Source organism: Miscanthus floridulus, unplaced genomic scaffold (assembly GCF_019320115.1).
Source record: "Miscanthus floridulus cultivar M001 unplaced genomic scaffold, ASM1932011v1 fs_353_2_3, whole genome shotgun sequence".
NCBI lineage: Eukaryota > Viridiplantae > Streptophyta > Magnoliopsida > Poales > Poaceae > Miscanthus > Miscanthus floridulus.
The window spans coordinates 13,230-36,787 of NW_027096627.1; the positions used below are offsets into that span (position 1 = coordinate 13,230).

Genomic DNA, 23,558 nt, shown 5'->3' on the forward strand with positions numbered 1-23,558 from the left:
TGTACATAGATTCTTTTCAGATTTTTTGAAGTGTCCCGATGTTACATGTTCACTGCTGATGAGTTGCAAAATGAAGTTCCAAACGATGTTGATGAGGAGGGCAAAACATTTATAAATAATGGTTCTCTCCCAAAACAACCGTTACCATGCTTTATCCATTCCAGTATTTGCCCAGAAAGGCCAAAAAAAAAAGAAGTGGGTATCAACCCAAAGAACCGGTATCCACGGTTACCATTAAATTACAGACCCTCGATTAGGGGCAGATCCAGCCCAAAATTCTATTGATGTCACACCATGGCTTAACTTCACATATGAGCATCAATTTATAATGGAAATCAACAGAAATCATTGCTGTCACGTGACAGTAATGAAGAGGGCTGGCTCCGCCCCTCGATGCTGTCTGTATTCATCATCTTTCCAAGTCTTGGCCCATTTGTTGTATTGCAGCGGAGAAGCTAGGGCTCCCCTTCGTGTCTACCTACCTGACACCGTCAAGGGAGAAAAGGGTTAATAAAAAAAATCCTGTACAGTTTTCATGTGGTTTTTAAACACAAAGATCACAGTTAAAAGATAGATGCCGATGCCGTTATAGCAAAATTATCTAACTAAACCAGAATATTAGCTTGGTGAGGCACAAGGATGTACAAGAACACAAGAATGCCTTAAGTAGAGAACGGAAAATAGCCCCATGTTGCTTGTCAAAGGCTCAAAGCAGTTAAAGTTCATCAAAGACAATCATGGTAGGTGCATCTTGACATACTCCCCTCACTATGGGCACTGCCTCCGTGAAACAACAGCACGTGTGCAAACCAATGCACCAAGGGTGCACCAGCTGATTTCAACAATGGAACACCAAGAAATTGAATTCAAACACATTGGTTACAATAACACACTACAGTGGCAATTAATATTATAGGTCTGGGCAATGCAAGCAGAGTGAACATCATCTCCAAACCTACGCATTGCAAGAAAAATGCTTAGCTGTTACGGGGAATCTATACAGATGGCTTTAAATATAAAGGTGAAAACTTTAGTGATCAAGCCCTGCCTCTAGATCAGTCTAACGAAAAACTGTGCACATCTATGTATGTACTACTACATACGAAAATGAAATGGTAGATAGGAGAGAGCAAAGCTATCAAAGCAGTAAAACCATTCTGTATCCATCTTTATATTAGTAAACTAACCTTGTCAATTGATCCGATTCCAATCTATAAGTTCATATGACTGTCCAATGGTATAAAAACCTGCTGGGAGAAAACCATTGCTATGTAACAAAACAAATTCGAATCAGGCATAAACGAATATATTTGGATTGGTAGGAGTGCACACAAGTGAGACAACATCAGTGGATCAGAAGAAAAAAGGAAGCAGCTATAACCCTGGACAGGATCTATCGCCACTCATCAAGGTACCCACTATTAGGATTGCAGAATTAGTAAAATCCACAATGCATGTTATTGACGCACCACCCTCAAAGTTCAGATATAGTTTCGTGCATACTCTTTTATTAGATAGTCAAGGTTTCACCACAACAAAGCAGCAGGCTCAAAAATACCCAACAAGATAGTTAACTGGTAAATATACGATTAATGCAAATAGAAAGCAAGTCAAGGTAATTCTTCTTTAACTGAATAAACATTCTCCAAAATTTCTAAAATTATCCTCTGAGCAATATGCTATATGCCCAGTACTAATTGATCCTGTGTTACGTGGAAATGATGCGTGCTAAGTATCCATTGATGGCACGGAGAAAATGGAAGTTTCAAAGCAGCTGACAAAAGGATGAAAAAAGGTTAAAATGCTGGAAAAGTGGAAAGACAGTGCATAGAAATGTTTTAAGCCTGTTCTAGAAGTTAAAAAAAAGGCAATAAGTCTCTCTTGGTGCTCCATTTTAATAGATAAATGTGGCTATAATTCTATGGAAATTTGTCTGTTGAACATAAGGTCTGGAGAATGGCTGGAATTTGTAAGCCACATGGATAGGCCACAACATTTCAACAAATAAGTATGTTCATGAAATAGCCCCTGAATATAACTTAGGCACATCACATGATGGCTTCAAGTACATTGTTAGGCTTCACTGTTATTATGTGGGAGTAATTGATGTCCCTGAAGATCCTGAAAAGCATATACACAGTGAGAATTACTGCACCAAAATTCGTATATACTAATAAGGAACCTGCATAAGGCATTACCGCAAACAGTCTGGCTATGCAATATGGTGGTGAAAAGTTCCAAGTAAAAACAAGCATATACTGCCCTTCTCAACTGGCAAGGGTAAAAGGATAGAGACAACTACAAATCGAGGCAAGATTAAGGTGCAAGCAAAAAACTGTCGATCCTTGGTTGCTATGTGCATATACATAGATTCTTATTATAAAAGAGAAAAAAATGCAAGCAGCCTACGATGACAAGTACAACTTTCAAGTGTAGAAGGCAGAGATTCAACAGATTAACAGTAGTTTTTACAGTGTATGCACTGGGTACCCTTTTTTTCCCATCTATTCAAGATTCAGCTTCACTAGTGTTTGACAATACAGCATAACACTGTCTACCATGACCATCCTCTCTCAAGTAAGATGGAACACCGCTCCTACACCGTACCTTCTGTATGCATCCTGAGAAGTTGAATCTTTCTCACAGCTGAAAGCATGTCCATCTTCTTAAGCTTGTCCAGCACAAGATCAAAGGTCTCCTGCTGTGGAGCAAAGCCCTTCAGCACCATCTCCTCCAAGAATAAGCAGGACTGGGTGAGCCTCCCGTTCCGGCATAGCCAGCTCACCAGCAACGTGTATGTACTGAAATCAGGGGTGATGTCCTTCTGGAACATATGGCATATCAGGAACAGAAGCGTCTTTACCCATTGCCTTCTGCAGCATAGCTTCAGCAAGGGGGTGTACGTCTTGATGTCCGGCTTGCATGACTGTTCTTCCATCTGAACCAACAGTTTAAGTGCTTTCTCAGCCTGAGAGTGATCACAGGCAGCAGAAATCAGGGTGTTAAAGGTAGTCAAGTTTGGGGATATTCCAGTTCGGTGCATTTCTTCGACCACAAAATTTGCATCTTGCAACCTCCCAGCTCTGCAGAGTATGTATATAAGAGAGTTGTAGAAGGAAGCATCTAGGGCACAGCCATCTTGCTTCACCTTGTCAAAAGTATCCAGAGCTTCTTGTGTCCTCCCAGCCTTCCCTAGCGCGTGCATCACAATTGTGTATGTGATAATATTTGGAGTGCATCCTTTTGTGTGCATCTCATCCAAGATACCATCAACCGTCTGAAAATCTTTCTCCATGCAGTATGCTTCTATCAGGCTGGTGTAAGTTATAACTGAAGGATGGAAACCATGTCGCTCCATCTCCTCCATCGTTTCACGAGCCTCCTTAAGCATCCTCGCTTTGCACCAGCCATGAACCAATGTGTTGAAGCTACTCTCATTGGGAGGAATTGTCCCCTTCAAAGCTTGGAAGGCACCTCTTGCACGCTTCACACTCCTCTCCTTGCACAATGTGTCCAAGAGCACATTCATGGCCTTTGTGTCCTTCGCCACCCCAAAGCGGTCCATTCTATGGAAAGCATCAATGGCGTCACTCCATCGGTTGGCCCCACAGAGCCTCCTCATCACCTTCGTCATGGTCGCTAGCGACACCAACCCCCCAATCTCATGCATCTGACTGATCAGACCGCACATCAAATCAAACTGCTTGAACTTGCCCAATATGTCTACCATCATGTCATATAAATCGGCAGAATGACAGTAGCCTGCCTGAGTTCCCGCCCACGTGAAGAACCCAAATGCGGCCACCCAATCATTGCTGAACCTGATCAGGACCTTGTCGACAAGGCGTGCTGACACCCTGACAAGGCAGCAGTCCATGGCGATCACAATTGCCTCTGGAGAAGCAAACCGGGATCTCAAAATCCTGCTGACCTCATCCACGTCGGCCTCAAACTCGGCGTCTTCATGGGATGCAGGGCAGCTGGAAAGGATCGACAGTGGTCTGGATCCTCCACCGGTAGCCGAGCAGCCTTGTTCTTCTGAGAAATCTGATTTGGCTGGGAGCACAAAGTCATCATCGCCATTGCCGTCCAACCCGGAACAAGGATCACCATCCTTTGGATTCCTGAACCAGTCGGGCAGGTTGAACCCCACGGTAGAGAAGGATGCTTTCTGAAAACAACCATTTCATTTCTAGTTAAGAATTCAACAGATAATACACATAAGCATAAATGATACTATGTTTTTTTAAGGAATATTGGCAGGACGCTGCCGATTCATTTAGCAGATAAGATAAGGAGTTTAATATACAGAGTTTAAACCTCATGGATTCTCCCAGTCCCAGGCAGCCATGAGGTTTAGCGTTGATCTTACACTTAATTACATAAAAGATGGGTAATCCGATCTATATCATTATCATTATCATTATCCAAAAGAAGCCAACAGATAATCTGCAAATTTTGCATCATAACAATTAAGTCTTATTAGGTTTTCTTTCTCCTTCGATATTAAACTAAATACAGGAGAGTGAATCACCTTATGCTTGCAAGTAAATTCCTCGAGCTGTGGCCGAAACGTCGCAAGCTGCTCCTTCATGACATCGGTCCTGACATTGGCCACATTCTCCCCGACCAGCCGGAACTGGTTCTGAAAGTTCCCAGCAATAATCTCATCTCATCTTCCAAACAGGGAAGAAAGAACACAGATCTCTCATTTAAAACAAGTATAAGAACTGCACATACGAGAGTAGCCACCGCATACTCCAAGCCAGCGATCCCAGGCCGCCTCCTCATGCTTCCCAGTGGCGACCACAGGAGCGAGGACGACGAGTTCGAGGCACCGGGATGGGACGAGTTTGGGCGGGGATGGAAGGCGAGCTCGGCGCCGTCGGGGAGGGCAGGGTAGCCGGCAGTGGCGGATCCAGAAACGAACCAAGAGGGGGGCTAAATTATAGAGGGCAACAAATCGTACTGGCCATAGACTAACATATATAACAAATATTGCTTAATTCACAAAGTGCGCAAACAAACAATACATTATTAATGATTAATGATAGAAAGGTACCTAATAAAGAGTTTCCGATAATTAAATGATCAAATATGTCTTCACAATTAGACACCACTTGGACCGGCATCGCCAAATCTACATACAAAAATAAAAATGGCAAAGCAAGATAATATTATGGATTAAAATACAGTGATAATATCTCATTAGTTGCAATCTTTGAAGCATCTTTCTTAGCATAATATCTTTTCATTGTAGTCTATTATTATGCCCTACAATATGAAATATAGCAAAGTGAAATCACTGAAAAACTGAATCATTGAATGTCTGAATCACTGGAACGTGGAATACTGAATGATACCTCAAGACTGGAGACAGACAGACAGTCACACCAGAGAGAGAGAGCAGAGTGCAGAGAGGAGCTGCCTGGCGGCCTGGCCGCTGCTCGCTGGGCGACTGGGCGCTGGCTATGGCCTGTAGCCGCCGGCGCCACCAAAGGAGGAGCCGCGGAGGCCAGACTCCGGTCGGAGGGCTCAGGCGGGGGCAAGCGGACCTGCGAAGCCGGCCAGCGACTGCGGAGGCGCGGAGGGCGGCGGCGGGGCCAGTCGCGACCAGGGGTCGCGACGCGAGGATGGGGGACGGCCGGACGGGGCGACTCGCGAGCGCTGCGCCGCTCGAGTCGTGGACCTTGGGGCTGGGGACGGCACGCGCAGGCAGCCGGAGGGGGCTGAACCTACGTTTCCTGGTGTTTTTGGGCTTGGCTTTGAAGAATTGCTCCCTGTTAATTCGGCCCAAGGGGGGGCTGCAGCCCCCCAGCCCCCCGTGCGTCCGCCCCTGGTAGCCGGCGGAATCGGCCGGGGCGAGTGTGGCGACAGCTGACTCCCTGTCCATCCTGTCGAAGCTGTATAACGTGCGTATCTTTAAAGCCCAGCAAAGCCCATCTAACATTCTTCGGACCGGGCCGTGAAAAAAAATAATTGTCCACGTTGTCCGATTTCGCTCCTTGTCAAACTGTAAAACCGGATATCCTATATCCTTACACTCTAAACCATTACAATACTCCTATATCGGATAGATCGTACTCCTGGCTAGTTTTGAAGATGGCTTTAGTTTACATGGCGTCATATTAGCCTCGAAGGGGTAAATTATACCATTTCAAAAAGATTTATCATAAAAATACAAATATTTTTCAGAAAACAGTCTAATATTTCTTTTAAAAACTATGCAATAAAAAATCATGAATTTTGTATCTTAAAAAATACGAAATCAGTTTCAGATTTCCCTTAAAATTATATTCAATCTTTTAGCGTCTAACTTGGAATTATTTGAATCTTCTATGGTCTTATTAATATTACTCCCTCGTCCCAAAATAAGTGTACTTCTAGCATTTGAAATTTGTTCCAAAATAAGTGCACTTATAGGTATGGTCCACCTAGTTGTAATAGGGTTTTCTTTAGTTTCTCTACTTTCTAATCGCAGTCACTACATGATAAAATAGGTTTATAGGGGTAAATATGTAATTTCTAAGTAACATTGATTTCCTCCAAGAATCCTAGAAATGTACTTATTTTGGGACGAAGACAATATTTTCTAGTAGATGCACTCCTTATCTATTACAATTAGCCAAAGTTGATGTCCTAGACTACATAGAAGGACAAGTGACTTCAACGACAATACAAACATCACTTGATCATGTTACTGTCACCTTATTGTCAAGTAACATATTTTGTGTTCATACTAAAAAGGTATATACGGTAGTTGCATGGTGCGTATGTTTTCGTTGAAGTTGTTTGCCATTCTCTCGTAGTATGAGTTGTCATCCTTGACCGATTATAATAAATAATGAGAACATCAACTAGCAAATAAACACAAAAAATAGACCATAGATGATTCAAATAACAGTGTTATTCTAAATGCTAAATAGTTAGTCACTTACCATCTAGCTTTGTTAGGGCTAAATAGCCACTTAAACAGGATAAATGGTTGATTAAATGAAAATAACATATTATTGTGTAGCGCTTAAATCATGGGTAAATAAGCTAAATGTCCATTTAGGTGAGCAGTGTCAAATAACTCTAGCACTTGAAGATAGAGTATGATTTTGAAAATAAAAAGAAAAAATTGGTTTAATATTTTTTTGAGCCAAATGCAACCTATTTTAGTTCCAATCGCGCCTAAGGGCAAATTTTCTATGATTATAAACTAGAATTTAGGATTTTTAATTTCATAAAGTTTCTAAAAAATATTTTGATACTTTTTAAAAAAAATATTTATATAATTATTGTTAAAATTCATTTAACCCTGAAAGTCCCATTTATTCACCATCAAGATGACTAAACCATCATCAAAACTGGTTAGAGATGTGATTTATCCCCTATTAGATTGTTTATTAAGTACCCCCTCTGTCTTTGGTATATAAAAAATATTATCGATATTTATATCTCCAAATAAGTTTATTACAAAAGTATATTTCATGATTAATCTAATGATACTTATTACGCGCCATATTTAGTAATTTTATACATTTCATCTAATTTAAAAAAGTTGACTCCTAAAAATAAAGAAGTGCAGTTATGGTGGGCCGGCAGGAGTATATAATATATGATTTTATACTTAGAGGAAGGAAATCGAAGTCGATAATAGCTTTTTATAATAGCTGAGCGGTGTGGCCTCTACCACATGGGGGAAAAAGGCCACCAACAAGGTGACAGCATAGGCTGTAGAAGTCGGCCCAGGTGGCAAAGGTCGGCGTGCAAAGTCACGCGGGTTCATTTTTCTATTTCTTTTTTCTTCCCTTTGTGATTAACTCACCGTAGCTTCGTGCTTTCAATATTTTAAATAGCTAGACTAAAAATTATCAAAACCCCATTCAAAAATCTAAAAAACTACTTCAAAATTATATGAATTCTAAAACAATGTAAAAATATTAGATTTTATCTTCTGTGGTAGATTTTTTTTTTCAAATAAATAATGATGTTCTCAGCGTTTTCTAACCTTTTAGCGTTAGTCAAGAAATGTCCAAACCGATCAAATAAAATTGCTAAGGCCGCCCGCTCATTGCAGTCTTGAAGATTGTGTGATGGCAGCACAGATTTCATGTCAGACCACAGTTCACAAAACAAATTACAGGTTACGCAAGTCCATGGCACGACGCTTCAAACACATTCGCACAATGATGGGGGCGACAGACAGCATGCAAAGAAGACGATCGATGCCCGCTGGCCGACTAGTTGAGGCATGCATGGCCAGCCATAGTTAGGTGTGTACTAGCTTATTATTAACTTATAACTGTAACTGAGGTCTCAACTGGCGAGAGCTAGCCTAGGCGACGCTAGCTGCGGTTGAAGCCGAAGCAGGAGCACCCTTGCGCGACGTCGTCGACGGGGGTCATGCCACCCTTGCCGCTGCTGGTGTCGATCTTCTCCAGCAGCGCCACCACCTCCGACATCTCAGGCCGGTTGTCTGGGTTCCCGTCCCAACACCGCGTCATGATGTCCGCCATCGCCCGTGGACAGCACCTCGGAATGTCTGGCCGGATGCCCTGCACACAACGTCCACTGATCAGAGCTAGCTCAGTGGTGACAGTGCCGACCGAGCAAACATATAATGCACGTGTGCACGACAAGCGAGCACCAGCTTGACGACGTGGTAGGAGATATCGGCGAGGCTATAGTTGGGGTAGGCCATGGCGCAGCAGTAGGTCTCCCACAGCAGTATGCCGAAGCTGTACACGTCACACTTGTGGTCGTACGGCTTCCCCTGCAGCACCTCCGGCGCCATGTAGCCCAGCGTGCCTGTCTGCCCCGTCACCTCGCAGCTCTGCGCCTCCACGCGTGCCACACCGAAGTCGGCGATCTTCAGTGTCCGCTTCCGGTCCAGCAGCATGTTCTCCGCCTTCACGTCGCGGTGCATGATCTTCTTCGAGTGCAGGTAGCTCAGCCTGCATGCGTGCATATCCCGTCATGACCGCAGCGCCATCATCGATTGAGGACGATACCGTAGTGGTGTGTGCAGTGCAGGTGTAGCACTTCTACATCAGCGGCATGCAAGTTAGCACTCATGCATGGCGTACTCACCCTCTGGCGAGATCGAGCGCGAGACGGACGACCTTCCTGTAGGAAAGCTTCTTGTCCCGGTGGTTGTACATCAGCGTCTTGAGCGTGCCGCCGTGTTGGAACTCGACCACGACGACGCAGCACTCGTTCGGCGCGGTGCGGCCGCCGCAGGAGGAGGAGGAGGTCGACCCCTTCGTGGGGATCTTCAGCTGCGACGTCCCCATCGACGCGCCCACGAACTGCATGCCGTCGGCAAGTTTCAGTGATCCAGACGTGCACGGTGCAGTGAACCCAACTCGAACTCAAAGATGGCAGTGAATTTTGCTTACGTAACCTTAGTGACGTTGGGGTGGTCAAGCTTCTGCCAGACGGCGACCTCCTTCTCGAAGGCCTCGCGGTGCTTCGCCGCTGTGTCCTGCCCATCATGCCCCCAGTCCAGAACCTTCACTGCATCCCAAATACAATGCAATGTGTCAGGGATAACCCAAGTGCAGAACCTTCACTGCATCCAGATACAATGTTAATTAGGGATATAATATCAAACGACTTTACTACCTCCCTTTTTTTTAGAAATCAAATTTTTAAAATTTAAATAGATGTATAAAAATTATTATCAACATGTATCTCTTAACATAATTATTATAAAAATTATTTTACTATTAAACTAATGATATTTATTACACATCATAGATATTAAATATTACAGTATTTTAATAAAAAATGATTCCATGAAAAACTAGATATTAGAGTTATTTAGAATGGAGGGTCTATATAACTCAGTTAGAAAAACGGAGAAATTCAGTGTGGACCGTGAAATATAGATCCTTCCTGGGCATTTCTCCCTTCTCATACCAAAATTTTAGGCTCTTGAACCGAAAAAATCCTACAGTTGTCCTATCTTCCTTCTTTTCTGATTTTGCTCCACACACCGGCAAGCTTCCTCACCAATCATCACACTCCCATGCCTACCCTCCAAGTGGCCTCACATCTTTTGCCACTCCTCACCACCCGCTAACTCATTCAAGTAATTAAAAACATCTCCCCATGGTAAAAACGTCTCCCCGGAGCCTAGTGTTTGGAGCAGCTTTCTTAGGCTTCGGTCAAATTTTTTTAGAGGAAAGTTAAGTAAAAACATCTCCCCATGGTAAAAATAAAAAAGATAAAATGTCTATAGTGCTTTTATCCTTTTCTTTCTTTTTTCATTTATGTTTTTCTTCTCTCCTATTTCTCCGTTCAACACCCCCCCCCCCCTCCTCACTCTTTCTTATCCGATTTTGCCCTGGCGCCTTTGTCCACCTCCACCTCGGCGTCACCGTTCGCTCCGCACCTCGCTCGCGCGGAGGAGGGACACATTTCGGGGCAAGGGCCTGTGTGCCTAGATGAAGGAGCCTATAGTGAAGTCACTTTTTTTTTTTGCTTCCACATAGGCTTCCTGCTCTAGATTGAGAGGGTGAATCATGGGTAGAGTGGTGCGGAGACCGTTGATCCCGTTTGGTTGGTTCGTGGAGTTGCTCGCGGAGCAGCTTCGAAAGCGCAACTAAATGGGACCTAAGTTGCCCTTGAGTTAGCCTTTCCCATCGGCCATTTTTCCAAGGTTGTTGGTACCTCTGCCTCCACCACCATAGATCTAGTAAGATTACGTTTTTCTCTTTTTTCTATTTCTACAAATTTGTGTTCATCCTAAAATTGTAAATGAACATGGATCCTTGCATCGTCTGTCTATTCATATTATTGGTTGAATCTTTTTGGCACTTTTGATGTTTTTTTTAACGGAAGCACCTAATGGCATAGGGCTCATGCATGGCATATTGTTTTCTACCTACTCTTCTCCTTTAAAGGGTGTGGTGCAGCCTCGCCGGGCCAACACGTACCCATCATGGATACTCACGTACGTCGCCGGTGAGGACCAGACGTGATTATGGCCGTATGAACGGACGTACCTGCGACGTCGTGGCCGTCGTAGGTGCCTCGGTAGACGACGCCGAAGGTGCCATGCGCGATCTGGTTCTGGATGTCGAGCTTGGCGAGGTCGATCTCCCACTCGAGCAGCGGCGTCTCCGGCCGCGGCGACGCCGACCGCTGCGACCGCTGGTGCTCCAGCCATACCTGCGACCGCGTCTTCTCCAGCTGCACGTCCAGGTTCTTGAAGTCGATCTTGTCCGCCCGCACGTACATCTCGTTGTCGGCCCCCGCCCTCACGAACACCCCGGCGCCATTGCCGTCGGCCCCGTTGCTGCTGCGGTTCCCGAAGCTTCGGCTGCGGCCGCGAGCAGCGCCGCCGCCGCCGATGGAGGCGCCAGTATAGGACGACATGGCTGCACACGGCACGTATACGCCCGATAATTCTTGCCAAAAGAACCGAAGCTAGGTAAATTAAAATGCATGGTCAGATCGATTCGAATATATATAATGCATGCATTAGGGGTTTAGAGTCCTCGATGATGATGATGATTTCGCACAGCAGGAAGCAGCGAAAGGGAATGGCCGATGACGATGAGTCGGCATACCTGGCTGATGCTCGTCACCGGCGAAGCGCCCCGACGAAGACCTGGCCACGGGCGGCGCCGCTCGCCCTGACTTGTCGCAGCTAGAAAAGAGAGGCCGAGGGAGAAAGAGAGAGAAGGGAGGGGGTGATTGGGTGAAGGCGTGGAGCGGTACGCCGGGCGACGCGCTCGGGATTTCCGGAACCACTCCAGATGGCTGATCTTTTCTTTTTTTTTCCTTCTTCGATTCGAAATGGCAAAAACTATCTTGCAAGATAAATACCTTTCAGATAATTTGTTCCCAATAAATGCTTATATAAGATTGTATATGGGACAGGCTAGCACTCGGACGTCAAGACGGGATGGCCGCGTTCAGACGCCCACGCCTGCTGTGCGCTCGAATATACGCTGGGAGTTCTGTTTCGCGTGGGGACTGCCCACGCCCGCTCCACTTCCCGCGTTGTTTGCGCCCACGTGGGTCCTAGTCATCTGCCCCGCAAGTGGATGCATGCCGCGGATGCATTTACCGTCCTCAGGGGCCGACTGCAGAGGTGGGTCCCATTTCAACCTGTGCAGCCCCAGATCTACTTTTGTAACTCTAGATGAAAGAATTGCAACATACGTCCGAAACAACTGAAACACTTGCAAACATACATCTGAAACACTTGCAAAACACCTGAAAAACACTTGAAACGCGCGTGTAGCCATTGCAAAACATATGCAACATCCAAATGAAACACTTGTAGCCACATCTACTTCTGCAACATCCAAATGAAACACTTGAACATACGTCTGAAACATCTAAAACACTTGAAACATATGCTTGCAATATTAAACATACACTGGCAACATGCATATATAGCCATTGCAACATATGCAACATCCAGATAAAACACTTGAAAACATACGTTTGAAACACCTGAAACATGATATCGCCTGTGGCCACGGCCTACCTATTGGGGATCTGTGGTAGCGAGCAAGAGGCGCTCGGGTGCAGTGGAGAGGAAGGACGACGGCAACCACATGGAGGACCCAGTTGTTCGCTTGTGAAGGAGCCCCTCACCATGGAGGAATCGCTAGCAGCGAGCCCCCTCCCCACCCCCTCTGTGGAGGCACCCCATCACAGAGGAACCCCCATGCCGAGGAGTCCTCGTCTACTTAGATCTAAGCGTGCTCTAGCATCTCTTGTGCCACCGCCGCCGATGACATTGCTTGGAGGAGAGATCTAGGTGAAAGGGAAATGCCTGCGAGATGGATGAGTGCTGCGAAGAGAGACAAGGATAGAGTCACAGAGATAGATGAGGAGTGCATGCTGATTTTTTAAAAGACCATCATCAAAGAGGGCGGAAGAGAGAGATACATATAGGATGAGTGGTGTGGAGGCAGAGAGAGGATAAGAAGGTGTGTTGGTAGGTGTGTATTATACGATGAGTGGTGTGGAGCCAGAGAGGATAAGAACGTGCTTTGGTGGATGTGTATTAAATCGATGCGCGGACCTCGAGTGAACCGTCCTATAAAATCGTTGTCTCTGGACGTCCAACAATAAGCATTACCGATTGTATATTCTCCTTATAAAAGTTCACACCTCCGATTTCTTTTAAAAGTTAGATTGGATGCGATTCACTCTTGATTTGGAGCCTCATCATGAGTATCTTTTTTTAAACTATAACCGAGAGTGTACAACTATCTGATATCGCGATCTTGCACAAATCAGATGGGATCATAAGAAGAAGCTCTCGTGCTGTCTTCTCATCATCATCCCTCTCTCCTGGCATGTTTTAATTTCTCTTCCATTCCTTATTAGATTGAAAAAATAATAATGTATACAGACAAATCTGCGGTACCAAATACTACCCAAATGGATGCGATGCATTCAAACAGTTTTCAGCAAGGATACACGCAATTTATTGGGCGCCCTTGGAACCTTCACCCGGCACTGTGGCGCCTTGTCAAGCGAGGATAGCAAGCAAGGATGTGTGTTTGCTCCCCTCGCTCAAGCTCCTCAGGGGCTGCGCTGGCGAGGTTTGCCTCACTCACGTGAGAGAGCCGGATCGGCTCGCCCAAGCGAGCAAGGTTCTCGTTGCCAGCGCTGGGCGAGGCGAGACAAGGTGTTGCTGGAACATTATCACCCATGTCGCTCGGCCATAATAAGAAAAGTAGTTGTAGATACATACTAAATAAATGAGAAGTCAAACACATATATTTCAACTCCCATCCGGCCACCACTGCGGTTAAGGCTCTGTTTAGATCTTATAGTCTAAAGTTTTGTTGGCTAACGACTATTCCATCTTGCAGTCAAAAAACGGCTATTCCATCTATCCTGTAATATACTGGATTCTAAAAATTTTGAGACACTTAAGGGCATACTCAAATAACACGTATACCCATGGTTAAACCGAATAATATAGTTTTTCCTCAAATTATAATTTTCTTTTCAACAATTTTTTTCTAAAACTGAGCATAGACACCACATAAATACAATATATTTTAATATAATTTTTAGAAGTTATAATGCAGTGTATTATAGGACGGAGGGAGTAAAACTTTAGACCACTTTATCTCACTCGTGTTATCTAAAGCTTTTGTGAGGTAGTCTAAACTTTAGACCTCATGTTTGGACTTTGGAGCCTCAAAAGCTAAAATAGTCTAAAATTTAGTGGCTAAATAAATGAGAAGTCAATTAGGGTCGAAACAGTGTCTAAATGAGAAGTTTAGTGAGTAAACTTTAAACCATAGGATCTAAATTGGGTCTAAAATCGATTTTGAGTTAGTTTTCGAAACCGTTCAAATGATATTTTCATTTGCCTGAGGGCTGTCGCTCGCGGTGTAATAGCTATAGCAAGCCTTGAATTTCTTAATGTATTTTGGATGAGTGCATTCGTGGGATTCAAATCTGGATCACTTGTCTCGAGCACACCCTTCTACTACACGGTAACCTGTGATCAGGATGTGATGCTATCTTTTTATATCAACATGTACAAATTTTATATTAAATATTTTAATTTCTAAACGGTCTTAAATGAAAAAGGTCTTCAGTTACAAAGTTTTAGATCTTATCGATCTCTACAGTTTTCATATCAATTTTATCCTCATCCGACTTCATTTGAAAAAAAAAATGAATTTATTTGTTCTGCATCCATTTTTAAGAATGGTCAACTTGGTAAACCGTCTCTGTAAATTGATTTCTAGAAATTATCTATTTTCAATACCGGTTAACAAGGAACTGCCTCTAGAAATCATATTTTCGAAGACGGTTATCGTAAGCCATTGCATGTAAAAACATTTTTTTAGTAGTCAATAAGCATTGATCTGTGAATGTGAATAATTAGACCGTTATCATGGCAATAAAAAGTGCATAAAATAATTTCATGCCACAAAAATTTCATTATCTCTTCATCTATACTAGTATTTCACATCAGTTCATTTACTACCCATAAAACTTCTATAAATCCTTCACCAAGACTAGCCTAATGCGGAGTAGTGTACTAGCCTTAGTTAAAATTAACCATAGATGGTACTTTTTTTGTGAATCGTAGATACTCCCTCCGTCCCAAAAAGAATATAATTCTAGAACAGTGTCACGTGTTAGTATATCAACTTTGGCCAATTATAGATAAAAAGTATAAATATTTATAATATTAAATAATTATTATTGAATTAATTACGAAATATATTTTTTAGGCTAGAGTTAGTTCAGGGCTAGTCCTGAGCTAGAAACATTTCACTTTCGGATCCAGAGGCTTTCACTCTACCCATCCCACCCCATCGCTCATCTCCTTCTGCCTCCCTCCTTTATCCTATGATACAATAGTAAACCACGGTAATGGTGGTTGCACTTTCTATAGCGCTTGCAGATACCACATCTTGCCGTACGTGAGGGAGAGAGAGATGGAAAGAGAGACAAATGGATCAGATGTTAATAATTGCTTGCAACATTCAAGAACAAATGTTTGCAACATACTGAAACCTCATGTCACATAAAAAAACATGTTGCAACATCTTAAATCGACAGTTGCAACATAAAAAAAAATATGTTGCAACATCTTAAATCGACTGTTGCAACATTCAAAAAACATGTTGCAACATCTCAAATCGACTGTTGCAACAACCAAAAAAAAACATATTGCAACATCCAAAAAAACATGTTGCAACATCTTCAATCGACTGTTGCAACATTCAAAAAACATGTTGCAACACCGCAAAATCCATATCACATACTACAACATAACCCACCGTAGAGTGCAGATCCGGTTGCGCTTGCCTGTGAAGGAGCCCGACCACCATGGAGGAGCTTGTTGCCAGCGAGGTCACACCTACGACGTGTAGTTCGTCGTCGAGAGACACCCGACCATGAAAGATTTCATAGCCGAGAAACATCTCACCATAGATGTGTCCACTTAGATCCACTTTGCCACCATGGATGTAAGGTAGGAAGGTGTCACACCCGATTTCGTAGCGCCAAAATCGGGTGCACATCATATGCGTGCCAAGATCAATTTCCACACATATGACTTGACATCATCAGTGATAATCAAAAACAGTGTACGAAAAAGAGTATATTATCATTATTACATGGTCATCAGAGTTTGATTACAGGCGAAGCATCTTATTATAGAGAAAAGACGAAACATCAATGCCCTCCACAGGAAGGTCGATGATAGCACACGCGCCTAACACCCAGGAATATCCTCCGGATGCCCATCCCAAGCTTCATCTTTTGAGCAGCCTTTAATTTTATTTGAGGAATAGGAAGGGCGAGTACTTGTCGTACTCAGCAAGTACAGGCGAAAAGTAATACTAAATGCAAGTCTTAAAACAAGGACAAAGCTGACTCGGGCTTACTGCAGGTTCGCATTTTTAGTTGGCAAAGTTTTATTAAAAACAACCTATATTCACTAAGTGAGTAAAGAGGTATCCCAAGCCCTTAATTAAATGAGAGTGTCATCATTGAGTTTTAAGAAACCATTCCAAAGATCTTCATCTCCATTATCATACAACATAGCCATGCCCGAAATCTAAACCGAGGTAGCCACCTCATCAGCAAAGGACATAGCAATGCCTAGCAAATTCCTAAAAATTCCATTTATAAACATGTGAGATCTATTTCTAATCATGTGAGGGTCCAGGCCGCTCGTATCAGTGAGCCCGGCTGATATATCAGTTTTACACTCTGCAGAGGTTGTACACTTTCACCCCAAGTCGTGATTCCCATTTGCCCGTGGCTTGCAAGTCCCACAAACACTTCCAAGGTGAGCAGACAGGGTTTCACTACAAGACTTTTCATAATTTCTATTAGTAGGAAGCAACCCACTAGGTTTCAGTCTGGCGCATGGTTAGCCGTCCCCGTAGGGAGCCCAAGTAGCCACCCACAGCATCCCTCATGAGCAAGGACTACCATACTTAGGAACCAAGAGCCCCCTTTTGTGCCTACCCGGTAAGCTGTCGCACTACTAGCAGAATGTCTGCTAATACGTCAAGCCAGAGCCATAATAGCTTGGGGTTGTACGGTATATCCTGGGTGATCGCTCCATGAACCGATCCTTAGGGAGGGTGGACATAAGTACCAAAAACCACATGCACTTATTTCCCCAATGTTGCTAAGAGCCAACTTTTAAATTAACCATCCATTGCAGTGAGCCATTAGTCAGGATTACATTATCATAATATAAGTAACCTGATCCTCATGCATAAAAGTAAAGTGTAATTAAAGTTAAATAGGTAAACAATATGCTTCATGGAATGTGCCTGTACTTGCCTTCTCCAAATACGGGCTGTTCGGGTTCCTACAGATTAGGTTCTCCTTCTCCCCCAAAGTGATCCCTGTCTATACGCGTCAATCATCACATACAAGGCAAACATATAATTTTAATGAGAAACATTACACCATGGAACAGGTCAAGACAAGCCTACTAAACTATTCTACACGTCGAGACGAGCTCGTGGGTTCGAGAACCGCTGAAATCGGAGATAAAACAGAGAAGTTACGGTCATTTTATGTGATAAGAGCAAACCTGTAAATAAGATGAACTAAATTCAGATTTAAAATAAATAAAAACATAAATTCATTTTGAATCCAGGACTGCGGGTTAATTTGTGAAAAGTGTAGGGGCCTTTTTGCAAAATGGCCAGGGCCTGTTGGCAAAACAGTCGGTGGCTGTTCCGTGGACCGCCGTGGACCGGCCCTGGGGCTCGGGTCCACCATGGACCGACGGTGCGGTGGTGCGGCGGCGGCCATGGGTGCCCAGCCTACGCGGCTGACACGGGGCGGGAGTGGGCGACATGGTGGGCCCGATGTGGCACTTGCTCGCGGCGTAAGGAGGCAGGGAGGCGGCGGTGCGCGCGGCGGAGGCGCTCGGCATCGTCGGAGGAACTCCGATGAACCTTGTTGGTGCGAAAAAAGTGAGAGAGAGAGAGAGAGGAAATGGAGGGTTTCGACGGGAAGCTTACCGCACGACGAAGCTTGGCGGCCGATTCTTGGTGGCTGAGAAGTGGCGGAGGTGAAGCTTGGCGGCTGCGGGATCTCGGTGAGCGAGAGCGAGTGGGAGTGGGAGTGAGGGTGGGCACGTGTGGCAGAACCACCCGAGTTCTTAAAAAGTACATTATTACATTACCAATTGTCAGAGTGTGGAATAATAAACAACGGAATTAAGATAAATAACTAGCGATAAAGAACGAGGATCCGTCTGTGCCCACCAGAAGAATCCTCCACACAAAGATACTCCTCAAGTGTGACCAGCAACAGGGGTAAATAAACCCTGAGTACACAATGTACTCGCAAGACTTATCCGACTAATGGGGATAGTTTTCGGACTCCAAGGAGTATGATAAGCTTTATGGCTTGCTGGTTTTCTTTTTGCAGAAAGCATTGCTAATTGTGAGTCCTTATTTATGTTATTATTATAAGCCGTATTAAGTTATTATCTAGCCAGTCTATATAAGCACTTGTTCTACTTTCAAGCAAGAGTTGAGCAATCAGTTCCATTTCTTCTTCTTTCAACTTTCAGTTCTTACTACGATGCTAGATGTTAGACAAATCGTACCGACTCGGCGATGATTCGTGAACTAATGTGCCTAGCTGGGTGCCCCAAAAATACACGCCCCGCTTGTACCCTAGGCACAAGTAGGACCAACCCATCACCCTCCTGTCCTAGGTGTCCAGGTCCCTATCCAAACTTGGACTCCAAGCCCCCACTCTTGAGTCCCGGACTCAGGGCGGTGCAAGGACCTCCACCATCCCTGCCTCCAATCAGTTGGTCCAGAAAGAGCTGGATCCACGATAAGAGAGCAACAAGTCTTCCCTGCGCCCATACCCAAGTATGTGCTCGGAACAATAGATCTGTGACTTGCCTCGCGTCCATTGCAACGACTGGTCCTTAACCGACCAAACAGGGAAAAAGTATAACCAAGCTATGCCCCGTTGGCCGTAGGACACAACCTCTTACACCCACCAGTACCCAAACCATATCCCTGTCCGGTCACCATTTTTCTTTCCACCATTTTATCATGAGTGATCATATTTATCACCTATTTGTGAGTAATGACAGGTTACCCATGCTACCGACATCCTGAGCATAGCAGCTACTTGACTTATACTAGTATGACTCATGGGTGGATATGTTTATGCATGTAGTTTCCATAAAATGCCTGTAACTTAAATACACATCATATATATATATATATATATTCAGTGATCATAAAAAAGGGGTTATGCACCAGGGCTTGCCTTGGGCATGCGATGGGTCAGTAAGGTCAGCACCAAAAGGCTTCGGGGCTCCCTCCTGCACGAGGATCTCCTCCTCGTACTCCTCAATGACTTTGTCGTACTCCTGTTCGTCGACGGGCACGAATTCTACCAGCTCGTAATCTACATGCATGAAATGATGATGTAATGCTTAATAATATAGCAACAACAACTCTTAAAATAAAAGTGCATCTATTTAATTACTAAGCTAGTGCTACTGACCATGGTACTAAGCTATCTATTGTTACCGATAACAAGTTTGAAGTATGACATTCATTATTATAGCAACTATAGGTATTCTTACTCCTAATGCTGATTTATGCTATATATGATAAAAACAAGGATAATAGCTACTCTTGATCTTCTTCGGTACAGAAGCCATACAAGTCCAGAAAAATATTCATGCTTAAATTTGGATGCATGGCAACCTAAAACCAAAGCAAAGAAAAGGCAAAACTAAAATGATCGGTAGCATGAATAAAAAATATAAGAAATTTCATCACAGTTGATAAGAATGCGCATTTGCATAGTATTGGGGGTATGGTACTGGGTAACCATACCTGGAGTCGAAATTTTTTCATAGATTCAGGGTGTACCAGAACTTTGAGCTTCCCCACAGCTAGATGTTCCGCTTCATCCAGTGATCCCTCGCCAATCAAAGTCTTGGAGCCAAAATTATTTGTCTTTAGATTGATTTCATCAAATGATAATTTGGTGCCAAAACCATTTCCTGAAAGGCATATTTTGATAAAATATGCTTATAAGCACAGTGGAATGATAAAATGATAAGGATTAATGAGTCATCATAAACAATACCATTTATTTTTCCTAAACTTTTCTTTATACGATTAATAAGAAATGGAACATGGATGTCAACAACATAATTTTCACCAAATGCATGGAGATCTTTGTTCGGGGTGCACTATATGTATGTTGGTCCCCCCATTATCGTGTTCAAGGCTCAATTACATAGCCTAGGGTTTCGCAGTATAATATTTGGGGTCTATTTGTAGTCTTTAGTGATATTTTTGTAAATACAACCCCCACCATGATCCATTTGTAAGGTAGATGAGAAGTGGGAGAATGGCTCTCATCATTCGCTCTCTCATGTTTGGTGGCTAAACCAACAATCTTCAAAACATGCTTTCCTGTTGATGTTTAACATATGTAGAATCCGCTGATTCCATAGTGTTGATAACATGAATCTTGGTGACTATAGATTTTTCAACATTGTTATCTTATTCGCATTTGTCATTTTAAATTAGACATTTCTATATCTTCTATGTAAGAGTGCAAATTCCTAGACAATGAATTGATATAATTGGTAGTGAAAAATTGTCGTGAGCTAAAGTAATAGATCCTTTCGTAAATGTTTGCCTCATGATTTTTAAAGATGAACATCTTTCCCTTTTTCTCATTGGAATACTGATTATTGCACTGACGTCTTTCTAGGTGTGCAAGGGTGAAACATGTATGATAAAAGATTTGGAAAGAAGGTAAGTTTCAACCATTGTTGTTTTACTGATGAAGCTTGTTTTATTTTATTCTTAAAAGAGATACATTGTTGAATTTAATGATGTGATACATAAGTGATGTATATGAATTTTAGAATGAGAGGAGAGGAGGAAGATGGTTGTCTGAATGGATATATTGAGCAGCCTCAAATGGGGTATATATAGTACATGAGAGCCCAAACCCTAGACTAGAGTACAATGACAATAATACCCTCCACCCACCCAAATGCAAGGCGCATGCAATGGTGTTGCATTTGGAAGAGAGAGAACAATAAGCACAAGACTTAGACACATTACAACACTAAGATAACTTTAACATCCAAATCCAAGTCTCCAATATGATGCAGTGGCATGTGAGTCTTGAAAACCTTGCAAAGCCGAGGGGGTGCGAAGAGAAGCACAAAGGTAGAGAGTCGTGACAATAGATGTGCCTTTAGTCAAGTAGCCACGGGCTCGAGGTGGAGGCAACAAGGAGTAGCAAGGTTCAAGCGGACGAGCCATCGCCACATAGATCTGGACGGGGTTAGAGCCACACGCATCCAAAAAGGTCTAGGCTATGCAAATCCGCTAAACCAAAACTATGGTAGCAGTCAACGGCTACAAGAGAACCAAAAGGGAGAGTTGCATTGATGACGACTAGAAGGTGATTTGCCAAAAGAGGTGGCAACCACAAAGGAAAAGATAGCAACTGACTGTTTGGCAAAGATTTTGTGGACGCAGCGAGGCATGATCCGAGAATGGCGGCTACGGCTGCGTGGGGACGAGCACGATGGAAGTGCGGGGCCCCTCCCTCGGCGGCGCGGGCGTGCGGGAAACACCTCGTGTGGGAGAATTGGGCACCCGCGGGAATAGCGGGAGGCACGTGCGCTTGCGGGAGGAGTCACGCGCCGCTGAGTCCACGGTAGAAGCCACCGGCGTGCGAGAAGAAGCCGCGGGAAGAGCGGCCGGCAAAGGTGACGTGCGCAGGATGAGCACACACGATGAGCATGGCAAACTGGCATGCAAAGAGACCCGATGGCTCGGTGGCGACGTGTCGTCCTCCATGGAGAAGCATGGCGGTGGCATGGTGACTCAAATCCGGCACCAGTCGGATCAAAACCAGGCCTAGCGGCGCCATGACATCACCCAACGAGAAGTAATCGAAGCTTTCTCTCACGGAATCATGGCTAGGTGGCAATTTCAAGACTTCTGCAAAGAAAACCTAAGAAACAATGAAGAATTCAGATGAACAGTGGAAAAGATGATTACCACAGAGGAAAAGACACAAGAAAGATTCTAGATAGAAACGACCGAGACAACATGGATAGGCAAAATCTTTGAAACAACAGACATCAGGAAAGAAAACATGGACCAGACAACACCATAGCAGTGACTGACAAGTCAAGGAAGTTTTCCAAGCCCAGAAGGTATGATGACATTGAAAACATGCATTGCATCTTGCACCCCAAAGGAAATCACACCATCAGAGATTGCTACACCTTCAAAGATCGATACACAAGGAAAGATAGTAAGGAGAATACCAAAGAAGGCAATCAGAAAAAAGAAGAAGACAACCACGAAGACAAGGGATTCCAAAAATCCAGGGGGACAGTAGTAGTAATCTTTGCCGGTGTTCTAGATTCCAGAAGCAAACATCAAGAAAAGCTAGCGTTACGAACCATCATGGCAGCAGAACCTGCTACACCAAGATATCTCAACTGGTCATAGTATCCAATCCAATTTTCAAGAGAAGACCAATGGACTAGCATAGAAAACGCAGGCCATTACCCACTGGTTCTGGATCCAACTATTGCCGGTATGACTGTTACGAAAGTACTAATCGACGGAGGAGCCAGACTCAACATCATTTTTTCAGAAACTCTAAGGAAGATGGGACTACAACTCATCGGGATGATTACACCAACAAGCATGCCTTTTTATGGCATAGTACCCAGCAAGGCAGCAATGTCACTTGGACAAATCACTCTACCAGTTACTTTTGGGACTCCTTCGAACTACCGTACAGAGTTCATCAAGTTTGAAGTTGCGGACTTCAATTCATCATATCACGCAATCCTCGGGCGCCCAGCACTAGCAAAATTCATGGCAATACCACATTATCTGTACTTGTTGCTTAAGATGCCAGGGCCTAACGGTGTCCTTTCTCTTCGGAGTGATTTGAAGCGCGCTTTTGACTGTGATGTTCAGGCAATCCAAATTGCAGCAAAAGCACAAGCCAACGATGGAAGAAAAGAAATAGCCACTGTTGCAGCAGAAATGAGCCCAGAAGAGTTAGTGATACCGGCCAAAAAACCCAGCATCCTAGCACCACCAAAAGAAGCCGACGTCAAGCAAATCGACCTGGGCACCGGTGATCCCTCCAAAATGGCAACCATCAGCGCCCACCTCTCGGCAAAATAGGAACTCGCGCTCACCAACTTTCTTCGGGGCAACAAAGATATCTTTGCTTGGAAGCTGGCCGACATGCCAAGGGTCCCAAGAGAGTTGGCTGAGCACAGAATTGATATCAATGAAGGCTCCAAGCCTGTGAAGCAACGACTACAACGATTCTCACCCGACAAGAAGGCAGCAATTAAAAAAGAAATCACAAAACTAATGGCAGCCGGATTCAATAGAGAAATCCTCCATCCAGATTGGCTAGCAAACCTAGTTCTGGTATCGAAAAAGAATACAGACGATTGGCGCATGTGTGTCGACTACACAGATATCAACAAACACTGCCCGAAAAATCCATTTGGGCTACCACGTATTGATCAGATAGTG

At 43.9% G+C, this 23,558-nt stretch overlaps 2 protein-coding genes across 6 annotated transcripts; both read right to left on the minus strand.

Annotated features, from left to right (window-relative positions):
• Nucleotides 1-113: 113 nt before the first annotated feature.
• On the minus strand, nucleotides 114-5,738 carry LOC136531443 (pentatricopeptide repeat-containing protein At3g22670, mitochondrial-like). 3 transcript variants are annotated; one of them, XM_066524102.1, is made up of 7 exons: nucleotides 5,364-5,738; nucleotides 5,063-5,140; nucleotides 4,741-4,979; nucleotides 4,535-4,645; nucleotides 2,608-4,171; nucleotides 1,188-1,247; nucleotides 114-482 (listed from the first exon to the last, which is right to left on the minus strand). In XM_066524102.1, exons 3-6 carry the CDS (start codon nucleotides 4,789-4,791, stop codon nucleotides 1,192-1,194), a joined length of 1,782 nt encoding a protein of 593 aa, XP_066380199.1. In that variant the 5' UTR covers nucleotides 4,792-4,979; nucleotides 5,063-5,140; nucleotides 5,364-5,738; the 3' UTR covers nucleotides 114-482; nucleotides 1,188-1,191. The 3 variants fall into 3 exon arrangements, with proteins under 3 accessions (XP_066380199.1, XP_066380201.1, XP_066380200.1); XM_066524104.1 differs by lacking the exon at nucleotides 114-482 and adding an exon at nucleotides 2,070-2,121 and having other exon boundaries at nucleotides 1,232-1,247; XM_066524103.1 differs by lacking the exons at nucleotides 114-482; nucleotides 1,188-1,247 and adding an exon at nucleotides 1,254-2,121.
• A 2,350-nt stretch (nucleotides 5,739-8,088) lies between these two features.
• Nucleotides 8,089-12,738, minus strand: LOC136531444 (serine/threonine-protein kinase 52-like). 3 transcript variants are annotated; one of them, XM_066524107.1, is made up of 6 exons: nucleotides 11,565-12,738; nucleotides 10,998-11,421; nucleotides 9,392-9,504; nucleotides 9,079-9,296; nucleotides 8,636-8,942; nucleotides 8,089-8,543 (listed from the first exon to the last, which is right to left on the minus strand). In XM_066524107.1, the coding sequence occupies exons 2-6, from the start codon at nucleotides 11,368-11,370 to the stop codon at nucleotides 8,334-8,336; spliced, it is 1,221 nt and encodes a 406-aa protein (XP_066380204.1). In that variant the 5' UTR covers nucleotides 11,371-11,421; nucleotides 11,565-12,738; the 3' UTR covers nucleotides 8,089-8,333. The 3 variants fall into 3 exon arrangements, with proteins under 3 accessions (XP_066380204.1, XP_066380203.1, XP_066380202.1); XM_066524106.1 differs by having other exon boundaries at nucleotides 10,998-11,402; nucleotides 11,565-12,737; XM_066524105.1 differs by having other exon boundaries at nucleotides 10,998-11,372; nucleotides 11,565-12,736.
• Between the last annotated feature and the right edge of the window lie 10,820 nt (nucleotides 12,739-23,558).

Bases quoted from the DNA above. Each gene is read 5' to 3' on its own strand.
- LOC136531443 (XM_066524102.1), bottom strand. From the start codon at position 4,791: ATGAGGAGGCGGCCTGGGATCGCTGGCTTGGAGTATGCGGTGGCTACT. The intron at 4,172-4,534 runs GTGATTCACTCT...GGTTGTTTTCAG, and splicing joins AATTTACTTGCAAGCATAAG to AAAGCATCCTTCTCTACCGT. The intron at 1,248-2,607 runs GTACGGTGTAGG...TTCTCCCAGCAG, and splicing joins TCTCAGGATGCATACAGAAG to GTTTTTATACCATTGGACAG.
- LOC136531444 (XM_066524107.1), bottom strand. From the start codon at position 11,370: ATGTCGTCCTATACTGGCGCCTCCATCGGCGGCGGCGGCGCTGCTCGC. The intron at 9,297-9,391 runs GTTACGTAAGCA...GACGGCATGCAG, and splicing joins ACCACCCCAACGTCACTAAG to TTCGTGGGCGCGTCGATGGG. The intron at 8,544-8,635 runs GTGCTCGCTTGT...CGTTGTGTGCAG, and splicing joins CCTACCACGTCGTCAAGCTG to GGCATCCGGCCAGACATTCC.